The sequence below is a fragment of the Chelmon rostratus genome, chromosome 2 (genome assembly GCF_017976325.1).
Source record: "Chelmon rostratus isolate fCheRos1 chromosome 2, fCheRos1.pri, whole genome shotgun sequence".
Lineage (NCBI taxonomy): Eukaryota > Metazoa > Chordata > Actinopteri > Chaetodontiformes > Chaetodontidae > Chelmon > Chelmon rostratus.
This window is the reverse complement of record NC_055659.1, coordinates 23,540,528-23,562,305: the sequence shown is the minus strand read 5'-3', so window position 1 is coordinate 23,562,305 and position 21,778 is coordinate 23,540,528. Positions and strand designations below refer to the sequence as shown.

The following is a 21,778-nucleotide window of genomic DNA, read 5'->3' as shown; positions in this document are numbered from 1 at the left end:
CATGTTGTAGGATCTTCTTGAGTTTCAGCTGCGGCTAACCAACCCTGTGAAACCCGCTGAGCGAGCCTGTCTAGCCCTTCATGTAACATGTCTCATAATGAAGATATTTTGGTGTCATTTCTTTGCGAGAGGGCAGACAGAGAGATGACTTTGATCTCTGCTGAAGGTAGGGGTGAAGAGATCGAGACTGAAGAGCAATAAATGAGCTATGTGGAGTGAAGGGGGCATCGCAGTTCTGTCCCAGTAGGCTTGTTTGTAACTTCCTGTCAGCTTTTTTTTTTTTTTTTTTTTTTCATGCTGCTGCCTCTGCCTGATTGTTTTTCTCAGTTGAGGTAATTCAGGTGCACTAGCCTGGAGCTTCCCTGACTTGTGTTTATTATTCATTTCCATCAGCCTGAGCTGCCTTAGGCAATGTGATCTGCAACGTGCTCCCTACTCAGGTGTTCAACAGCCCAAGTGGTTCATCCTCTATCTCCCATGATGCCCAGCAGCATAGCACTACTGGGTTCTTAATGGTTCAATGTATTTTTATTATTAGAAAAATCACAGAGAGAGAGACAGTACATTGGAATATGGTGCAGGTCATTGTCAGAGGTGTTTATTAACTTTCTGAACCCCACAACCCACCGCCGGGTTTAAAAGGCATGTTTTTTTCTACTGAAGAAACAAAATTACACCATTCATCCTAGCCAGAAACTGTAAAAACAGAAATGATCGTTGGATTTTATACTTTCTGACGGTCCTTGAATGAATCATGTGCTGCGAATGACTTCTGTCAGGAAAAAATAATCAAACTGTAAAATATTCAGCATGTCTCAATTCAAATTTTGCCAAAAATACAATGCTTGCGCGAACCAGATCCTGTAAAAAACATGACCTTTTGCAATCCTAAATGCAAATGGGAAGCCTGGAATAACTACACTGAAACCGACGGTTACATGAACTGCAGGAGGTGAAGAAAAGAGATCATTTGTACGGTTGTAGACATGTATATATGTCATATTATTACAATTTTTTTCTTAATGCTTGTGAACAAAATATTGTGTACAGTCATTTTTGTAAAATAAATTATCAATGAAATTCAACTTGCATGCTTTCTTTTTTATGGCATTATAACTGTGTTATACAGCACAAAAAAACATTTAGAGTTCTCCATCCTGCGAGCCACGATTGTCTGTTTCCATAGAGGTGCAGGACCGACACTATGTTGACAGTATATACTGTCGGGAAAATGAGCCACACTGAGCGAAAATGTGACAGGAGCAAAAAACGCTCAGAAACCACTCGAGGTTCAAGCATGTGAATGGTAAGTATTTTTAAAATAATGTATTCAGGCCTGATGATAATCTGACCTCTGAACAGTAGTGGAATGCAATTTAGTACATTTATTTAAATATGTACTTGAGGTCAATTTTGAAGTACTTAGTCCATTTTATGCTACTTTCTAGTTCTACTTCACTACACTTTTGACAACTATAATAACTATGTTGTAGATTCATTATAATCCAGTAATATTACATATTATTCTGAAAAAAGCCTTCTGTATGATGATTACTTAGTGCTCAGTATACTTTGATGGAAATAATTTGTACCTTTTTTTAGGTATGAGTTTGAATGTAGGATTTTAACACAGTAATTTACTCTGAATCCTTCTTCCACCACTGCCTTTGAATTGCCCTCTGCACAAGTCATGTATACAACTGCAGTTTGGCAGGATGAGTCACTGAGAAATCTCTTAAGTGATAATTCAATTATGCATATTTAGTCAGAGTAATATTACAGTATCAAGTGGCTGAATTCAGCAGAAACATGGAGGGACCTCCAATGTGCTTAGACACAAAATGTCTTCTCAGGTTTCTTTCCTTAATTCCATGTAAACGTCATCTTGCAAAATTTTCAGAATTTCAGTATGATTTAATGGAATTTAATCCAAATTACATAATTAGATTATTTTATATTGCTATATAATTATGTTGACAAAATGTTCTATCCTATTTTTTTTATGACAGTGTCACTTCTATGTATTGTCGAATGATGTGAATACTATTTTCCATACTGGAATTACACAGTTTCTAAGTGTTGTGTGTAAGTAGAAAGAAGCTTCAGCCATGTATTTTCACTGACTCCTGTAAAAAAAACAATCTCATTGGCAGAAAAGAACATCAATATTGGATGATTTTGCAAACATAAATCCTAATTTTATTTTTAAATCCAGCATCAGTGTATTTAAAATTCTTGCTTTCATGGTTAGGTACGGTTAGTGTTACAGTTAAGAAAATCATTAATGCCAATTACAGGTCTGTGACAAGAGGCCAGCATGAAAGTGAAAAATGCTGCCCATCAGCCAACCCGACCACAGTACTGTTGCTTTCCACTTCTCTGCATTGGGCACACTGTTTCCTGCGTTGGCACTGAATTTTGTCATGTTGATGTTGGATGTAATTCACACATAATCTCCAGGGATGCTGGGCTGCGTAGGCTACAACAGGTATCAAACAGACGAGGACTTTTTCTCTCACAACAGCCTTCATTAATTAATGCACAGTGTTAAAACACTTCCTCACCATCCACACAGGAGGGTTTGTTGCGTGTCGTCCCGGCCACTTTCCCTGGTAAACAGGAGCACTTGACTGTCTGAGAGCGCTCCTCGATACGATTCTTGTTACAGCATCGGTGGGCAGCAATCACCTCACACGTACCTCCCTCTGCAGACAGATACAGACACAGACACAGTGGTACAGGGTCAGCACATGGGAGAGACTGATAGGAAACATGTCGCTGAAAATGAACTGAGGCATAGAGAGGTCCTGACTATACATGTGGTTTTTATCAACATCGAAAATCCAATAAGCAATGTGAATGAAATGACCTCACATCATACCATGTCAGGCATGCTGCAGTACAATCATTGGGCACTTCCACTGTAAGTATGTGTAACAAATTGGCCCTCAAGGCATCTCAATTATGTCATCTAATTGCCTCTCACTCAGTGATGGCTGTCCTCACTCCATACCAATCAAGTCATGATGAAGATCACATCGTGCACTTGTTATGTCTTAATGTGCCTGCCTTTGCATCCTTGATATCTTCCATATGTTGTCAATATGATAAAAAAGAGATGAACCTGTCAGCGTTGAGTCCCATGACTGAGCCAATACAGCTATACTACGCTAAAGCATTAAGCCCAATGCATAGGCGACATCAGCCAGAGCAAATGCTGCACAATAGGTCCCGGTCTGACAAAGGAGGGTGTCAAACAAATTCTGTGAAAAGAGAAGGCGATATGCGCCAACGGCGGTGCTGGGTCAAAATAACAATAGGGAGGATTGCCCAGGGGAATGAGAGGAGGTGATGGAGCTGAGGGACATCCTGAAATGAGCGAGACAGGCAGGGAGAGAGAGAGCTAGAGGACAAGGTGTGTCTGGCTGCCAGGGACTGGCCATGCCAGTGAGTAATGAGGGAGCCACTGGAAGTGCCCCCTTCACACAATTATAAAGCGTGGGGCTAATGCAGCCAGCGGAGCTGCAGGAGAGAGGCCCTCCATCACAGCTCGCCCCTTTCCTTACGCCCCAGGAAAAACTCTTTATCTTCCCTTGACAGCCACCGCAACAGACACCAGCGTCCAACAATTAAACTGGAGCTCATCCCCGGACAGAGGAGAGGAGAGGAGCAGGGTTGAGCCAATCCTCTCCAATCCACAGAATGGATAGAGAGCAAAAAGAAGGGGAAACAACCAAATGCCACGTTCCATCTTGTTTTAGCCTTATTTCACTCGTCTGTAACAGGTTTTAAAGCAAACACCGTGCTACGGTGAGAAGATGCATTTGCTTCCACTGGCATGACAACAGCCGGTGTGTGTTTCTCTAGCTGGGTTGGCTGTGCAAATGTTTGAAATGGCTCGGGTCATGAATTACGGAACTGAGCTCCCAGCAGCCTCGACAAGTTTGGCAACAGTTTTCTTCTCCCATTCCCATCAACGTCTGCCGTGGCCAGACCAAAGGCCGCCGAGTCCTGGATTAAAAGGCAAACATTTGCAGTCCTGCCGGACCGTGCTGTCGTGCAGTATTAATGTCACTCTCTCAGCTCTTGTTGTTAGATATTTCTGGCCAGGAGGAGGCAGAACACAGACTATAAAAGTGAGGAGAAAAATCCCTTGAGTGTGCTAAAACCCCAAACCCTACAATGTGTTGGCTTCTTGAATATTTTACTGACAGCTTCCTGACCTGCAGACTTCCTTTCAAGTCAAAGCAGATCTCTGAATAAGTGAGGACTTTGCATTGCATCACAGAATACTGAATTGGTTTGAGTCCCCTTGGCTAGCATCTTTGCCTTATTTGCAGGTTGGCACTACAGAGGTGTAGTCAGCGAACATCTGACAAGGGACAACAAAAGGCAACCCCTATCATATTCATGATATTGTTGTTTGAATGTGATGTGACTTGTTCTGATCTGTGACTTTTGAAGTAATTTGCTCAGTGGGCCTTAACCCTCAGATCCCTCAGAGCCGCACAGGTTGGTTTAAAAGGCATGTTGTACTTGAAAAAAAGAAAGAAAAAAAAATCAAAATTACACCATTTGAAAACATAAAAATTACCAGCAGAGTTTCAAATTTCCTTGAATGACTCATGTGCGATGAACGCTTCCGTCAGGCAAAATAAGCAAGTCTGAGCTTAAAATAGAGACATTTCATCAAAATCATTTTATTCTACTCTTTTATTCTCGCTCATTTGAAACTTGTCCAAAAAAGAAAAAAAACAAAATAATTTTGCACTAACCAGATCCTGTAAAAAAACATTCAATTTTGTGCTCCTCACTGGGATAGCTTGAATTACCTGTATTGGTAACACATGTGGGCACTTGAAAAATACAAATAAAATTATCAATGATTTCATTCAGACTGCATGTTTTTTTTTAATGATTTAAGGCATTAGAAGTACAGACAATGCACATCAGTTCTCCCTGTTTCTCGCTTGTGCTGTTTCCATAGACGTGCAGGACCAGGTCTTATATACTGCAGTGAAAAACACAATGAATAAAAATGTGATGCCTCGAATCTGATAAGGGTGGGTTAGAGAAACACATTTGTGTATCAAATATTCAAAACTGTTTTTCCCCAATTTAGTCAAAGACACTGAAGTCCACAAATCAACCATTTGACCAAGCTTCAGTGACATAAAGGAGACTGGGATGTTGGAGGGACGTTGTGGCAGCAAGGAGCGATGGCATGAGGGAATCAGCGGATGAGAAGCAGCGATGAGCCAGTGATGCATGTGCACGAACGTGAACAAACAAACAAACAAACAAAAAAAACATGAATAAAACTGAGACGCCAGTCAGCTGATTCAAAAGTCCTCCGCTGAAGGAAGAAGTCTAAACCATTTGAAGACATGACTGAGCAATAAATGAACCATGAATCGGGTTGATGGCTGTAGACTTGCTGTAGTTTAAGAGGAGACCCAACACACAGGGGCTGTGTGATATAACTTTAACATTGGACAGGAGCTGGGAGGATTCACCTTGACAGCTGTTTCAGCATGAGGCGTGAACGTGCCCCAACAGAACTGAGAAAGCATTAAATGAAATTACATCTACATTGCAAATGAAGATTTCTCCTGAAATAATAACTGAAAACAAAAACAAAATAATTGCAACCTACAGTAGATCAAGCAAGTCTTGAGTCACTGCCAGTTTAATTCTCTAACTTTCTACTGATTGTTGGCCTTAAGACGCATTCAATGATTTATTGTACAAGGGATGGAACTATTTACTTTTAGACTTCTGGCTGAATACAAACAATTTGGACAGAACATATTATTTTGATTATCACGATGATTATTATAATTGTTGCCGTGAGAATTCTTGATCATCCCAAACACACACTCACACACACACGGGCGTACCTAAATACATGCTCGTGTGTGTATCAGCCGTGGGGCGAAGTCCAGCCATCAGCCAGGTGGACATTAGGCGTGATCACTATGAACCATCTGGTATGTGGAGCAGAGAGCAGTGTAAATGGCTTCACGATGACTCTACTGGGCCAGTCACGAGAGCCACTTAGACGACACATGGCCACTTGGACTCGACATAATCCCATTCAGGTAGTTGGTGGGCTAAATGACCATCCATTATCTGTGTCTGAGCTGGTGTCTGCGCCCATATCAGCTTGTTTGTGTGTTATAATATTTTGTGGTGTTCCATCGTATGCATGTTCTGCTGAAACGCTCAAGTGCACAACAGTAGCCGTGCACGCATTAAAGCGCGATGTGAGATTACAACGACTTGAGACAGGTTGTGATGGATGTAGTGCTTGGAGCCTGTCAGGCGGCTAAAGGGGTTAAACCAACCTGCTAAGATGGAGTGGGTGGCTGTGCACTCTAGCCTTTGGTGAGGGGAGGTGAAGGGCATCGATGGGACCACTGACTGGTCATTTTTCTCTTGGCGGCCCACAGTGACAGCAGCCATTAAATGACTGGACGAGGTGATTATGTTTAAGGAAATCGATGCTTCATTGTTTTCAGCTTATAGCCCAACGGCCAATTAGGAGCTGTTAATGAGGTATACGGTTGTAAAACGTGGAGATAGATAGGGGGAGAGGGAATGGGGGCTCCATACAAAAAGCCATACTTCATATCAGAATATTTTCCTGCGGAGCTCTGAGAGCAGGGATACTTTGAAAACAGCTATATATACATAACCTTTTACACTTACATGCAGTGAATGCACCATGTTGGCTGTAATATAAGATTATATATTTTCTGGAAATTACATTTAAAAAAGTTAAGATTGTAAGATATTCAAGGACTACACAATTGCCTATTGAGTGAGTTCCGCTGTGAACACAGGTTCCTACAGAGTGTTGCATTATGGGTTGTTTGTAGCCTCAAGGTTGCAAAACTGTCTGTAAGTCAGTCTGCAGTGTGACTTTTCGATTTAGTCAGCCCTAAAAGTGTTGCGTTAGCTCAGTTTAACCTACAAGAGTTTCTGAAGGCTTGCGTTTTGCCGCTGTAGATAGATGGGTCACCGAGAGCGACAGCGCACCACTGATGACGGGCTGCATCATTTCTGTGCATACACTCAAGGTCACAGCAACAAACCCGTGACAGTTTATTCAACCAAAGACTCCAGGCTCGCAGGAATGAAAGTGACAGTTTCTTTTTATCTACTGAGTGACAAAGAACGTACTCTCCTGGCAGCTGATTTCCTTCTGATCTCGCTGCATCTGGCAATTTTTTGACACCGAGCAGGTGCTCGTGACATGTCACCGCGCGAAAACAAAGCAAAACAAAAACAAAATTTTCCCACTGCACCTCGACTCAGCTCCGGCTTCAATGACTATATTCTTTGCAGAGTGGCCGAGAGCAGTAATCACTGGCTCACCATCAGCGAGCATTTCTGTCACCTCCTCTCTCCCTCTCTCACACTGCTCCTCTCACTGCTACAGTTATTAAGTAATGACATATGGCCGAGGGAAGCGACACAGCAGCCGGGGAAACTTAAGCCTCTCAAGGACTCGTCATAACAACTTAATCAGTGCACACTCGGGTGAAAATGAGCCGTTTCCTTCTGCACGCTGGAGTGCCTGTTTTGTTTTCTCGTACACGCAGCTGCTGCATCAACACAGTCCATCTTCTTTCACAATTCCTCCTTTTCTGTGGGCTTGTTGTTGTTCCCCAGTGCGTCTGTGTAACTGACAACTATCCACTGTCTGAGTATCTCTAATTGTCAATTTACATCCCAGGTGGCAACAGGAATTGCTTATGCTTCCCATTGTCAGTAAATAAATGTAGACATGTGTAGAGCTAAGAAATGTAAATGTGACTCTTGATTCTTTTTTTTTTAAGAAGCAGAGAGGGATGCATTTCAAATTATTGCAGAAAATGATGCACAATTGGAAGACAAACTGAGACTCTCACAGCAGCCAAATGCCTCTTTACAAGTGAATAAAGTTACTTTGTACTGTGCGCCAGAAAAGTCAATGTGAACCACCGCAAAGTTTTATTAAGCAGCAGCTTGTTTATTGAGATTTTTTTCTTCTGTCAACTTTTCTTTCAGTGGAACCATGCATGATGGGAAATGACCCTTTTTATGGCTTGAGATGCACAGTTTTAAACATGATAAAGTGAATCTGATTGAGAAGTCGTCAGATATGTCAGAATTTAAAAAAAGGCTCTATTCTGTTTGCCCCGATTAGCTTTATGCTTTTCATGTTTGGGGGTGCGGGTGGGGGTGAGGGGGAGAGAGGAGGATATTAATGATCTGTTTCAAGAAGGCATCAAAGTGGCTGTGGGCCAGCTGTCCCACTGCATATATGTTTAATGATTCTCATCAGACTTTAGCTTTTCATTACTTAAACATCAAGTTGGAACTTCATGAACACTCCCCCTGATTACTTAGGATAATGTTTAAACACGCTACAAAGCGCCGTCGAGTGGATTCCAAATGGAGGCCTTGGAGGCAGTGCCAAAGAACGACTTTTCATGTCCTTCCTCTTGGCAACTGATACGGTTTATATATTTTATCTGAAATTACACAACCCTCATTTACTGCTCAAATCCCTCTACTTCTGTAACAGGACTAGTTAAAATGAATAGTGTGTGAAGAGAAATCCCTGGGAGGAGTAGAATTAGACCTCACTGCTATATTTCCATGATGGAGTATATCACTCCTAATGCTCCCCGAATCACACCTCGTGGAGTACGAAGGAGATGTGTGAAGTCGCCAGAGAGAGAGAGAGAGAGAGAGAGACGGAGAGAGAAGTGATTGCATGCATAGTGCATGTTTCTGTGTATGCCACATTAGAGCTGTGCTGTCATGTATGTCACTGACTGTGCGTATTGCACATTAGAAAGAGTCCTTTTGTTGGCGAGAGCATGAAAAGATACCGTTCCTCTTGTGGTTTGGACACGGACTACTTTTCTGCAGCGCTGAAGTTCTCCTGGCCTTTGAGAGTAAATCGCCCACTAAGGCTTGAGCCCCAGCCACTTCTTCTCACTCTGAAGCCCTTTCCCAGAGAGCTAACTCTCGCTAATGAATAATAAAGAGGTAGCCTCAAGGAGAGGGCTACCAGAGGAGCTTGCACCATTCGCCACTAAACGCATCTAAAGAAGAAGTGGGAGGATTTGCTAGCTTTGGGACATTTTACAGTGCAGACTGTGTCCAAGAATAGCAAACAAATTAATCTCAGGCATTGTTAACCATTGTTTAACCAATGTTTATCCAATCTAAACACCTTTTGACCCATGCGCCGCTGATGCATCAGAGCTGGAGTGGATTCACCATTTATTTAGTGCCCATCAGCATCCTGTTGCAGTGATCCGTATGGTCTGTCTGACCTCAGCCAGTGTGACGGCTTCAGGCCGGTTTTTCACTGACCCTTCTGTGGCCTGGATTTCACTTTCCTCCCGAGGCAGCATCACCCACAGTAACGGGAGTAGACAAACAAGTGGACATAGCAGCTATAGTAGCGCCTGGAGCTACGACAAACCTGAGGGAGGGAGGGGGAGCGGGGGAGGGGAAGGGGGAGAAAGATGGAGCTCAAGCTGACTGACAGGAACCACTGACCCAGCTATACTGGAGTCACGAGAATCAATGTTGTTTTTTTTCCCCTCTGCTGGTATGGCTTATTTCTGAATCTGTCTATAGTCTCACAGAATACTGAATACTGCTCTACACTGGGGCGCACTTACAGAACCCCACTATGAATGGGTCTGATGAATGAGAAGAAAGCCAGGGAAAAAAAACAGAAAGGGAAAGAAAGATCTTACTACGCCCCTTGCTTTTAACAGGCTTTCTTCATGGGTTCAGACATGGAAAAAGCCTTCAGTTTACTGAATGGGAAAAGTGTGGTGCAGCAATTACAACCTTGGTGGTAATAGTCTTGACGTTTTTAACAGGTAATTCCATTAGCACAAATAAGAGATGCAAGGTGCTGCTGGCCACGGCCCTGGTCAATTCTTAATCACCTGTATGGGTTTCCTCTGGGTTGCCTGTATGACTCCAATGCTCACATCTTTATGGTTATTAAAGTTAACGATTGCTGCGCGCCTCATTTACCAAGGCTCTATCAATACCAGTTCAGCACCATGAAATTACCCCAGTCCAGAGGGAGCAGCGTGACAAACTGGATTAAGACGGGTTCTGTAATGCCCTGGCATATATAACTCTCCGTGTCATGGACCCACTGCGAGAAGACCCACTGCCAAGCTCAAGCCCAGTGAGGGGAGGGGCGCTACAGGGGCTGCTGACAACCATTATAGCTTAAATGTCAATTCAAGCTTTTATTACCCGCACGGTTGTTCAGAAAGGCAATGAAAACTAATGGCTGTCAGGTAAAAAAAAGCAACAAAAAAACCCCCACCGCTTTGGAGAAAACACATTAAAAGTTCTCAGAAGTTACCTTAGAGACGAATGGAAAAAGGGGGGTGATTATTGTAAATATATGCAGGATGTAACCTACTTCTGTGGTCTTTCAGGTGTAAGGAGAACTTTGTTGGATACTCTTTTATGCGCATGGCAGTTTTATTTTGGATGGAGAAGGACTTCATTGCATTTTAAATGTGGCATCAAAATAAAAAGCTGCAGGAAAGGGGAGAGATGGCTCGTGTCCTTTTACTCACATCCCGCTTCTATATTTCCATGACAGGAGGGTGAAGCCAGGAATAGTGTAGTGCCGTGCCAGAAACACTATTGTACAGAATTTACTATATGCTGTCAGAGTCATATAAAGAGGAACATTACATAGAGTCAGCAAACCTCTATTTATGACTTCTTGTTTCTTCCTTTATTCCTCTTTTCTGCTGTGTGTCATTACAAACCAATACAACCGTCGGATCCATGCGAGCAGGTGCAACCACACCTCTCTGTGTTTTACCGCACCCTGCAGTCCAGTTGGTGGTGCCTGACCTCTATCCAATGTCCATATGACACAGGTCAGTGCTCGCTCTAAATGAGAGTCGGATGGCGAAATGAGAAACTAAATTGTCCATTCAAAATCACAAAACTGCCTTTTTGAGCGGCACCGTGGAGCAGCCTTCAAACAGTGACGTTCCTCGGTAGAAAACAATTGAATGCTGTGAGCCCTGAAAAACGGCCTGAATGCAGGCCGGGACTTTCAGGTCACCTCTTCTGAGAAAAAAAGAAAGACGGCAAATGTTCTGAAAATGACTAAAAATAAAAGTTAGAAAATGCTGCTTGTTGAGCACGACACATTAGAGCTTCTGTCTGGTCGGAGGTCTATTTTGAATGTTGTGTGACACGGAATGACACGGTGGAGGAGGTGTGATGCTGGGAACGCGGTCGCTGTCTCAACCAGCGCTCACGCCATACCGCGGCTTCGGCGTGCGGGGTCTGGAACGACATGTGGCTCTAGGTTCAGGCGAGGGCTGCCTGGATTACACACAATGCATTATCCAATATGCATAATGCATCGGAAGGCACTTAACATCAAATTATGGCTGCATGCAAAAATTCCCAAAGTAGTGTATGCAGAGAAAGGGCACTTTGCCTTGAAAATAATCTGCCAACTTTCTGTAAAGCTGAGCAATCAGGGAGCTGCGTGGTTTTGAATTATTGGGCCCCATATGCAATAAATGTTAATAGGCTCAAATCCCTCTCACTGGAATGTTTGCATGTTTTATGCCGCCTTTTAGCATTAAGGCAAGTTGTCTACATCTCACCGTGTGTCTGTTAATGTTCTCCCTCATTTATTCATAAATTAATTCATTAATTTATTGTATTGTAAACACTTGCATGCACAAACAGCATTTTAACTGCACTAGCTATACATGCGCTGTGCAAACACAACTCCAGGCTGTTGGTGCAAATGTGGTTAGAAAGCTGTGGAAAGTGAGTCTGCCTTGCCACACTACTGGTTGAGCCAAAGCAGTCTGGTTCCCAGCATGCTCAGCGTGCTTTGTCTCTCCCACTGCATGCTCTAAACATGTCCAGGGACTGTTAATGAAAGCTTGCAGCTCTTGCTCGTGTTCTGTGATTCACTGCCTGTTTAGCTCTGGCGTGACATGAACATGACAAAGAATTTCCCATGAAACACCTAATTAAAACGGATATTGGCTTTTAAATGACACGTTCTTGAGATGATAATTGTATGGCAGAGCATTGATCACTTTCCCAAGGAAAATCAATACGCTAAACACTTAGCTCCTGTTTGACAATGCAGAGTAACGATGTCAGATGTGGCATTTAGAGGCTGACCTTGCTCTCGGTTGCGGCAAGGACAAGAGCGCGATGTGGACTACGAGGACGACAGGAGCATGAAGCGGTCATAAAAAGCTATAATTCATCATGACGGAGGATGTTTTATTTAAGATGATCAGGCAACAGCCATTTTTTTTTCATATCTGCCTATTAGATGTTGTTCCCTGTGTCCTAGAAATTACACTTTTATATCACTAATCAGCAACAGCAAACATGTTTTGAGACCAAATTACGTTTTGTCTTAACATTATGAGGGATTGTTGTTAATTAACTAACCTGGCAAGTGGCGAAAATGTTGATACTGATTATATCAGTAAAATGTTTCCTGGCAACCTCCTGTTTTTTATTAACGTTAACCAAAATCACAATATTTCTGTCACCTTAACCAAAGTGCTGTTGTTGTCTACACCTGACCACAGCCTGGAGGCTGGGCATGAACCCTGGATTCTGGTGTCACAGTCCTGCGCTAATTTGCAGCTACTTTGCATCCACAATTACATTGTAATTGTGGGAAAGTAGTACATTGTAATTGTGGATGCAAATTAGTTGTATATAAACATAACTGCAAGGAGACAGGGTTGATTGTACTCTCAAACTGGTGTAACTCTTGTGTTTTTTCCTACGCAGGATATATTGAGAAGGATGATTTATGACGTGAGGTTGTCTAACTTTGTCAACCATCAGACATTTTGCCATCATGATTCGATAGATTTTTGATATGATTGTAGCATGAATGTGAGCATCTTGACTTGCCAGGTATTTGAATTGAATTTCCACCCACCTTCAGTGTTTGGACGACACGTAGTACAAACTTTCGGGGCCACAAGTTTCCAGCAAATATGGGACTCCATCCATATTTTCCCAACACATGATTAAATGTAATTCTAGTCAATGACTGTGTGGAAAATGATTCGATGAAGAGTTTTCACTGTTAATTCTCACCATCCTCGGTGGTGTTTCTTTACTGTGGAAGATAATTATCCGCCTCATAAAGCATCGCACATCGCTTTAAAGACAGCTTCTATCACAGAGCATAATGGAGACGATTGAAAATACAGCGCAGTACACAATGTGCAACAGATTAACTGGGGACCAAACAGACATCGGACAATGATAATCTATTTTTGTGTCACAGAGCACTAAAATCGGTTTTCAACCTATCTCTCCATGTCGTACCTGTGGGAGAGAATCACAGCTATGACAAATGACTGTAAGACAGACGAGGGACGGGTGGGGGGGCCGATCAGTGGGGGTAAGAATGAGAGGAGAAGCGGAGCGTGGTTATTTGCAGCTCTAAAATCGGAACAATATGAGAACTGGTACACAATTTGGCATCAGATTACTCACAGCGATATCCATCAAAACACACAATTCAGTCACTCAATATCATTACTGTCGGCTTGATAAGCTCTTAAGCTGGAGATAACATCTTGATGTGGTAACACGAGTGGGAGAGGAGTCTCAGTCTCATCTGTTTCTATTGTTGAGGCCACAACAGAGAAAAATGAACCACGTACTGCAGCAATGAGATGTGAGATGATTCATTAGGAAAGTGATTGATGAGTTTATCATTAACAAGCTGCCATCTGACATCCCCGCAGAGCTGAAGACAACAACAAACTTTCCCCACTTTTGACATCTCTTTGAATCAATACTCCGTGTTTACTGAGAGCGTTTTTTTGTGCGAATCGCATGTTTTCTCTGTGTGCAGAGATAATACTGCAATCAAAGGTTTTTAAGCTTCCCGTGGCTTCTTATCAAACATCGTAACATTGGGAACACTCTGAATTGACTTGCTGAAAGCTGGAGCTCTGCGAACGAGAAAAAGCCCCAACTTTCACTCCTTCCTTTTTTTGACTGAGAGTGATTACTTCGTCTTCCATCGCAATCCTCTGCAGAGAGGCATCAATCATGAACTGAAATATGCCATGATTCAGTCACAGAAACTATCCCCCATCTACGAGATTAAATATCAGTGGTAATGAATGACACAGGCTCTTGTACCCATTAATTATAAAGATTAGAATCATGACGTTGTTTTGAACTCGTGCCCGCGCTGATTCTCAAGGTCACTCTCTCTCAGACGAGGACTCACTGGTGAGGAAACGCCGACAGAATGAATTAAATGATTCAAACACTTGCCCGAGCATTTTTCTGTTACTTGCTTCTCATAAGTTATGGTGACAAAACGACCAAATGATTGAATTTTTAGAGCCTTGTATCAACATTAACACCCAATATTCACACACGGGGCATGTACCATGGGCATTATATTGTCTCGTAACGGTGAGACCCTTAAGCAGAAATGAAATGAAAACCTGAATCTCCTCATCAGTCGTGCCTCTACATACCTGTAAATTTGATCTGTGCCACCAGGGTGGACTGTGAAATCATGTGGCTGCACATCAAAGTGTGACTGAACTCAGTGTGCATACTAATGCAAGAGCAATGCATGCAGCGAGCTGTGCGATGGAGGGCGAGGGGGAGAGAGAGAGAGACGAGGCGGGAGAGAGCAAGAAAACAACCAGAGAAAATCTCTCTTCAAAGAAAAATAAATATATTGGAAAAACTGAATTGTGTTGACATTTAGTGAATATTTTATCCAGGAGAAAATAAGGTTAAACACAATTTTCAGGTCCTTAAAGGTCCACCTTAACTACTTTCCCATGCTGATAGCTACCTTTCATCCTCAGATTGTACTTTCAAAAATGCCCCCCCACCCCCACCTCCAAGCCCATCAACTTGGGGAGTGATATGCCTGGTATGGTGCCAAAAGCAGCAGTCACCGTGTGTATCCTCTTTATCCATCATATGCACTGCATCATTTCCCTGGTCATTGCCTGTGTACCGGTGGTGCTCCAAGTCGTGACTGCGGGATCAGAGCTGGGAGATAAGTGATTGTCTCCTGGCAGACAGACGAGCTACCTTGACAGGCAATGAAGAAAGGAGCCTCTGCAAAGCACTTCAGTAGAGGCTCTCCCTATTTCTCTCCGTTCTGTCTCCTTCCATCCATCCATCCATCCATCCATCCATCCATCCATCCATCCATCCACCCATCTGTCCGTTCATCCATCCATCGCTCTCTCCAAGGTAGGTCAAAAGAAAGATCCTGCTTGGCAGCTCATTCCTCACTCTGATGAAGCCGCTTGTTAGAGACTCACCAGCTCTTCTCTGTGTCTCACACATGCGTGCGCACGCACACACACCCACACGCACCCACACACACACACACACACACACACACACACACACAAAAACTGAAACGCTATCTTTCACTCTAATACTTGTCTTCGAACGTCTCTATTTCACTTTTCCCACCGCCTGCCTCGCCTTCTCATGTGTCTCTCTCATTAAAGGCATCTCCACCAGTGGAGTGTACGAGACAGGTGTAGCACCTGACCGGACTGAACTGTGACGTGTTGAAGGTGGGCACATCGCACCATGTATTACCCAGGTCGCTGACCAGAGTTCATCGAGGCTCAGTGGCCCCACTGGCTGGCAGCTGTTGCAATGGCTTAAAAAAAACTTGCACTGAGACGCGATGCAGGCAACAACGCAGCAAAGAAAAAACACGATGTGTGTGTACATCCATTTGTACATTAATTTTCACATTACTGCTCTGATCTGTCAACACCTATGTACTCTAAACGGAGGAAAACGCAATAACGATATTTGCCAGCTGTTTCTAGCACACAAATTAAATTAGATTGCAGCTCTCGAGGCTCAGCAACAGATGGTTGATCGAGAGGAGAGTAAATCCCCAGTAGTTACTGTTCTATGACACTCCTATGTTTGTCTCCGCAGACTTTTCTGGAAGAGCTCCATTATTTATCCATTTTCACATCTGATGGCATTTTGCAACAGTTAACTGCTGTATCTTTTAACCAGACACGCTCATTCAGCGGCATTCAGTGGCAGCTTGGTTAAGTGTGTTTTAAAGGTTTTCCTATCTTTCATTCTCAGAGTTGCTGTGGCTGCGACGTATGCCAGCTCCATTCAAGATAGAAATGTCTTCAGACCCGCCTGCTCTGTTTGGAATTTAATTAATCACCTTCAAATTTGGCATGTGGCCTTCTGAGAATAGTGCAGCTTTTTGTTGACATCATGAGGGGAGTCTGGCACGCCCTCTCTGGCCTTAACACCTCTGTTGGCATCAGCTGGAGGACTGTGATAAGACGGAGGAACAGGGTGAGAGGCATATTGTGATTCTCGGGTCTAGTTTCTACCCTGAGAACCCTCGAGGGTCTCACTCTGATTGTGCAGGGCTTACTCTCCACGCATTGCAGCACAGCAGCATCTTTTACAGGTGAACCGATGGGAGGGAAGAACACGCTGACAAGAGAGTTTAAGTAACAAGACTAAGGGCCCTGTTTTCGCAGTGGGGTGACTCTCTGGCCGTTTGGTTTTCTCCTGTATGTCCTCTTTGCCTGCCGGCGTGATATTTTGGTGTCAAGCACTGTTTCTGTTTTGGTGATTTTATCAATGAAAGTAAAGTAAATACTTGACGACCAAACCTGCCGAAATGCGGGAAAGTGTTTTAATGTAATAAACCTTTTAATGAATCATTCTCCGACCAGTAGATGCCTTTGACCAGCTTGATCAATATTTTTCTACCTTATTTCTGTCATCCCTGTAAAAACGAGATAAAAACAAAAGCGCTCTCTGCCTCTGGCTGGTAAATTGTTGTCGTGCCGCTCTGCACCATCCAGACAACAATTTGATTCCTTGAAGAATTGTTTCTTCATTTGTTGAGCTGTTGCCATCATGCTTCCCCCTGATTGCCACAGCTGTTTCAGAGCGATGAGACCAGAGATGTGACTGGCTGAGAGTTTGCTGATTAGCACTTTAAACAGTACAGCTGAGGCCGAAGGTAAATTCATCAGTTTCAGGGTCAGGCTGAACCAAAGCGGTGAACCAGCCGACCGGCTGACATTGCCATATCTTCAGTCACACTGCTAGCATGGCTAAAAACACCTGAACATTTGCTGGTTTTCTATTTTTCATATTGCTCAACGAGTTACAAATACATGGAAATAAAGATCATAAATAAGATGATTTTGGAATTTTGTATCTGGATCAATATGCCATTATTTTTTGAAAGTTTTTAGTTCCAACAATTAATCAATGAAGTGACTTATTACTATTACTAAAAGTAATCAATAGATTAATCTTTAATAAAAATAATCCTCAGCTGGAGTTCTATGAGAGAAGCAGATGAAAAGGATGAAAAGAGACGGAGGAACAGGAAGTCGGATAAAAAGACAGATGGAACAGGTTGCCAGCCAGCAAGCTCGCCATACTGTTGTGTCTCCTCATATAACTCATCACAAGGCACATCCCTTTTTTCTCCCATCCTCTTCAAGACTAGGTCTCTCACTGACCTTGTCACAACATTTAACTAAAACTTTTCTTAGAGGACACAGTTTGACAAAACTTTTCCACAGCATTCATTTGCTCCCCTTTTAGGAGGATAAACAGGAATATGGGTCAGCCCTGCTGGAACACCTGAAGACTTTCAATCGCACTATTGATGCACAATCTGGCTGCAAAGAAGGCCCCTGAAAAACTCTTTAATCATTATCACTACCTCTGATCAAAACCTTAGGGAAACCATTAGATTTTTCTCACTAATGCAATTAAAAAGAAGGAGGGACTCGTGCTTCCTGCAACACTGACATAATGAGGAGAGACAACAGGGAGGCATGAAAAAGACAAAAATTTGCCACCATGAAATAAAATCTGTTCTTATACACTGTTCAACACATCATTCTTGTCATGCACTTAAGAAATACTGCAGCCGTGGAAGCGGCACAAAGTTTTCTGCTGAAAGTGCTTAACATAGAGACATCGAAAGTTAACCACATAGAAAGTTCTCAGCTCCGTCGAGTGAAGCTTCAGACTATTGATCAGAGCGTATGCTGTACTGTACAAGACATTCATAACGGTCATATGCACAACTGTCAGTGCATCAGCCGCGCTGCCAGAAGTTATGCAGGCCTGTGCACTTTGCTCTGTTAAATCAGAGCACCTTGTCGTATTATGAGGCGTTCTACATTATGTCGGGAGGCATATGGATGAACTAATTAGGAATGCTCTGTTCTTTGCCACAGAGTGCCTGCTTCCAGCTCCGGGCCACTGACACCACCGGCCAGGTAATGAGCTGAGCTGGCGACATAGAAGCCCCTGTATCCTGCGACGGGAGGGTGCCCGGCTAAGACCTCCACACTGAAGACGTGTTCCATCAACACGCGCAGCGGCATGCGGCAAGGTGCGCCCCCACAGCAAAGCACTGTTCACTCAGTGTTAATGAATCAATCAATTTCTCTCAGATAAATCACAGTGAACGCCTCGCAACGGCCAACTGTCACCATGATGAATTCCTTCATTTCATGTAATAAGCTGGCTGGGAAGTGATTTATCCCTGGTGCGCGGGCAGTTATATACAGCAGTGGACAGAGGCGAGAGATACAAAATGAAGTGTAATATGTCATTGAAATATTTCCCATGCAGTCAGTGAATAAGGCTGAGCTGAAGGGAGAAAAAAAAAGTCAAAAATCCGGTTGATATCAAAAGATTCACTCTGGCTGAAGCCAGTTGGGATACTCGGCTGAACGGCCGGTCCTGTGCTGCGTTAAGCGTTCCCTGAGCAGCCGTGGGCCGAAGCACGTTTCCAGACATCACCATATAGCTTGCTGACATTTTCTTGAATTATGCACTGAGCTTTTTTCAAGGCTCCTGTTCTCTCCTCTCCTTCTGTTACAGAGTGAGACCAAGATAAGTGGGAGTAAGAACTACATTCTAATGCTATTGATTGCCTATGCTCTGCCCTCGTTCAGGGCCAAGATTAAGAGCTGTTGTGATTTCTTTAAATGCGGACCTCCACTCTGGCTAAGTAGGAGACACTGCGTGCTAATCAATTTAAACCACTGCTGAGCTCAAAGCATCACACATAACAATCCCCTCCCACTTTGTGTAAGGCATTGGTGTGAGTTTTATGGTTTTGTGCTAATCCCAGTTAAGTGATGCCGAAGTCCATCTGCCAGTTGACCCACAAAACTTAAAATGCTACATAAATAGCAGAGATAATAGAACATATCAGTGAGTGTACAGTATTTATTACGTCCATACATTGATCTTTGCAAATCTGAAATCTGAAGAGAAATGGAATGAATTTCAGGGAATTTAATTGAGCGCTATCATACCAATGGATAATTCTCTATGAGTGAAAATGCCTACATCAATAATCATTAATCATATTTATATTAACACTGCCAAAAGATTTATACTAACCAAACTCCATTGATGATTCCATTTGTCGAATGGGAAAAAGGCCCTTGGCATTTTTCTCTCTGTTCCACATATCAAAATACTCTCCACTTTAATTTATGACTCATTAGGAATGTATAATAGTGAAATTTATAATAGTATTTCACAGTTTTCTGCAGAGTGAGATAATTGGAAGTGAGACATTAGGTAGCCAGTGGTCAGTAAATGAAAATAATATTACATGGTGAACGGCACTTTCAAAAGATGGTCCAGAAACCTTACCCTGACTAATCCGTTTCAATTAAGCTGCTGTGCAGGGACCCTTTGTGCGCTTGTCTGCTGGATGAAAGCTTGTGAAAGTATCCACGGTGTTGATTAAACTGTTTGTCCACGTCGCCAAAAATAGCATTTTAAACAGATATCTCTTTCAGAAGAGAAACAACTTTTTGATTCCCCCTCACCCAAAACTAAAAGTTCACATATTAAGCGCCCTGAATTAGCCCCTGAAGAGCTGTCCAGCCCTCTCCCTCATCATTACCGCCACCTTTATGGTGCTATCTGATAATTAATTAAAAATAAATGAGATATGCCCTGAACTTATGGGCTGTAGAAATCGAAAGGTGATGTAGGAGGCTGTGCTTTAACGACTTAGGCAGGGTGATAATTGAGCTGTCACCGTTTGTTACCCTGTCACAGCATCTGTGCCTGTTTGACTGTGCATGTGTGCGTGGGAGCACGTGTGTGCGAATAGATACGAGCCCCCTAATCTCTTAATATGCGTCTGAGGTCTCGTTTGAGTTCAAAAGTCACCATTTAATTATACCGCAGCAAATACTTAATTTTCAATTATGATGGCGCTGGGGAGCTCACCTTGAAAAAGGACGGCTCGGAGACGGGCGGACGGGGCCCCTTCTAACCTTTTCAGAGACGCTTTTTTATTTTTTTTGAAACAGAGGAGTGTGTCTGTGTGGTTGATTTGCACTGGGCTGTGGCATAATGAAGGTCTCTTGTTGGTGACCCTTTTTAGTTCTGACTTAGGGGTCATGTTGCAGGGATGAGCTCTGGCTGCAAAGAAATCGGTCTTTCACTGGGGCAATTAGCACACACACACATGCACACACACACACAGTTACACACAAAGGCTTACTTTCACACAAACACACGTGTTAGAGAAACATTTAAGCTTGTTTTTAGGCAGGACAATGTCCAGGTGACTCCTCCCTGCAGAAAACTGTGGTGAACAAAAGAAAAATAAAAAGAATTTGGGGCAAGAAGTGCTCACATGTGCAGCACAAAGGGAGCGGGGTCACAACACAGTTGGAGCGACTATTGTTTGAGTCATTATTCAAAACATAATTTTCACAACGGGAGGTCACCTGCCGTGGTGACACTGATTCAATTACAATGCCCTATGTCAAAGCAATTGAAAACCTATCAAGTGGCGGTTTTGACAATGTACTTTTATCTCCAGCTCGGTCCAGAGGCGCTGAGCCACATTAGCAGAAACGTTCAAAAGGCTGCAAAAGGCAGTTTGTCTGGAGGGCTTGACTTCAACACGGGGCTGAGAAGTTTAGAAAATTTCCCCAGCAGAAATGAGGTTAGCGTTATGTAAAATTGCCCATTTTATGTTGCCTCAAATCTTCCCAGAGCGGCAGCCAATAGACAGCGCTCAGCAGGACGCTCTCCTCTGAGCAGTTGGCATCACTGAGCCCGAGCAGTGGGACAGTCTCACAACACAATGAGCGATAAAATGGCTCCCAAACCAAGCCCACTTTCCCTTTTCCTCCCTGTCTGTTTCTCCCTCACTCGCTCTGTCTCCTGAATACTCCACTTAAACTGAAAGCTTCCCTTGTTCTCAGCATAGAGGAGCGGATGCGGGTTGAAAGACATTTCTTTTTTCTTCATCTCAGTGAGAAAATGAGCCCGCTGCTGGCATTGGTGGGAACAGGGCTTTCACAGCTCTCTTCTATTGAGAGCAGGTACAGTATGTGAGTGCCAGTTCTCAACATTTCCATTTTGCCAGACATAAAGATGCCCCCCTACACTCTTCCTGGCTCTAGTAGTGCCACCAAACACTGTCATACATCCCGCTCAACTGTGAGTGTCAAAGAAGGAGAAGCAAAAAAGAAAAAAAAAAGAAAAAAAAGAAAAATAAAGGAGTGAGAGTGGAAAGAAGAGAAGGTTAAGGAAACTTTTTTACTGTTGAATGCAATTTCCTCTGCTCTCTTTGTTCGATTCAAATGCGGCTCATTTATCAGGCAAAACTACCTGCCAAACAGGAGAGAATATACACAAT

At 43.1% G+C, this 21,778-nt stretch overlaps 1 protein-coding gene across 1 annotated transcript in view; it reads right to left on the bottom strand.

Annotated features, from left to right (window-relative positions):
* The window catches only part of LOC121623035 (chemokine-like protein TAFA-1), a 98,593-nt gene that overhangs the window by 10,197 nt on the left and 66,618 nt on the right, over nt 1-21,778 (bottom strand). Inside the window, exon 3 of the mRNA XM_041960160.1 lies at nt 2,565-2,705. Within this exon, the coding sequence (XP_041816094.1) occupies nt 2,565-2,705 (141 nt within the window). The remainder of the gene's footprint in view (nt 1-2,564; nt 2,706-21,778) is intronic.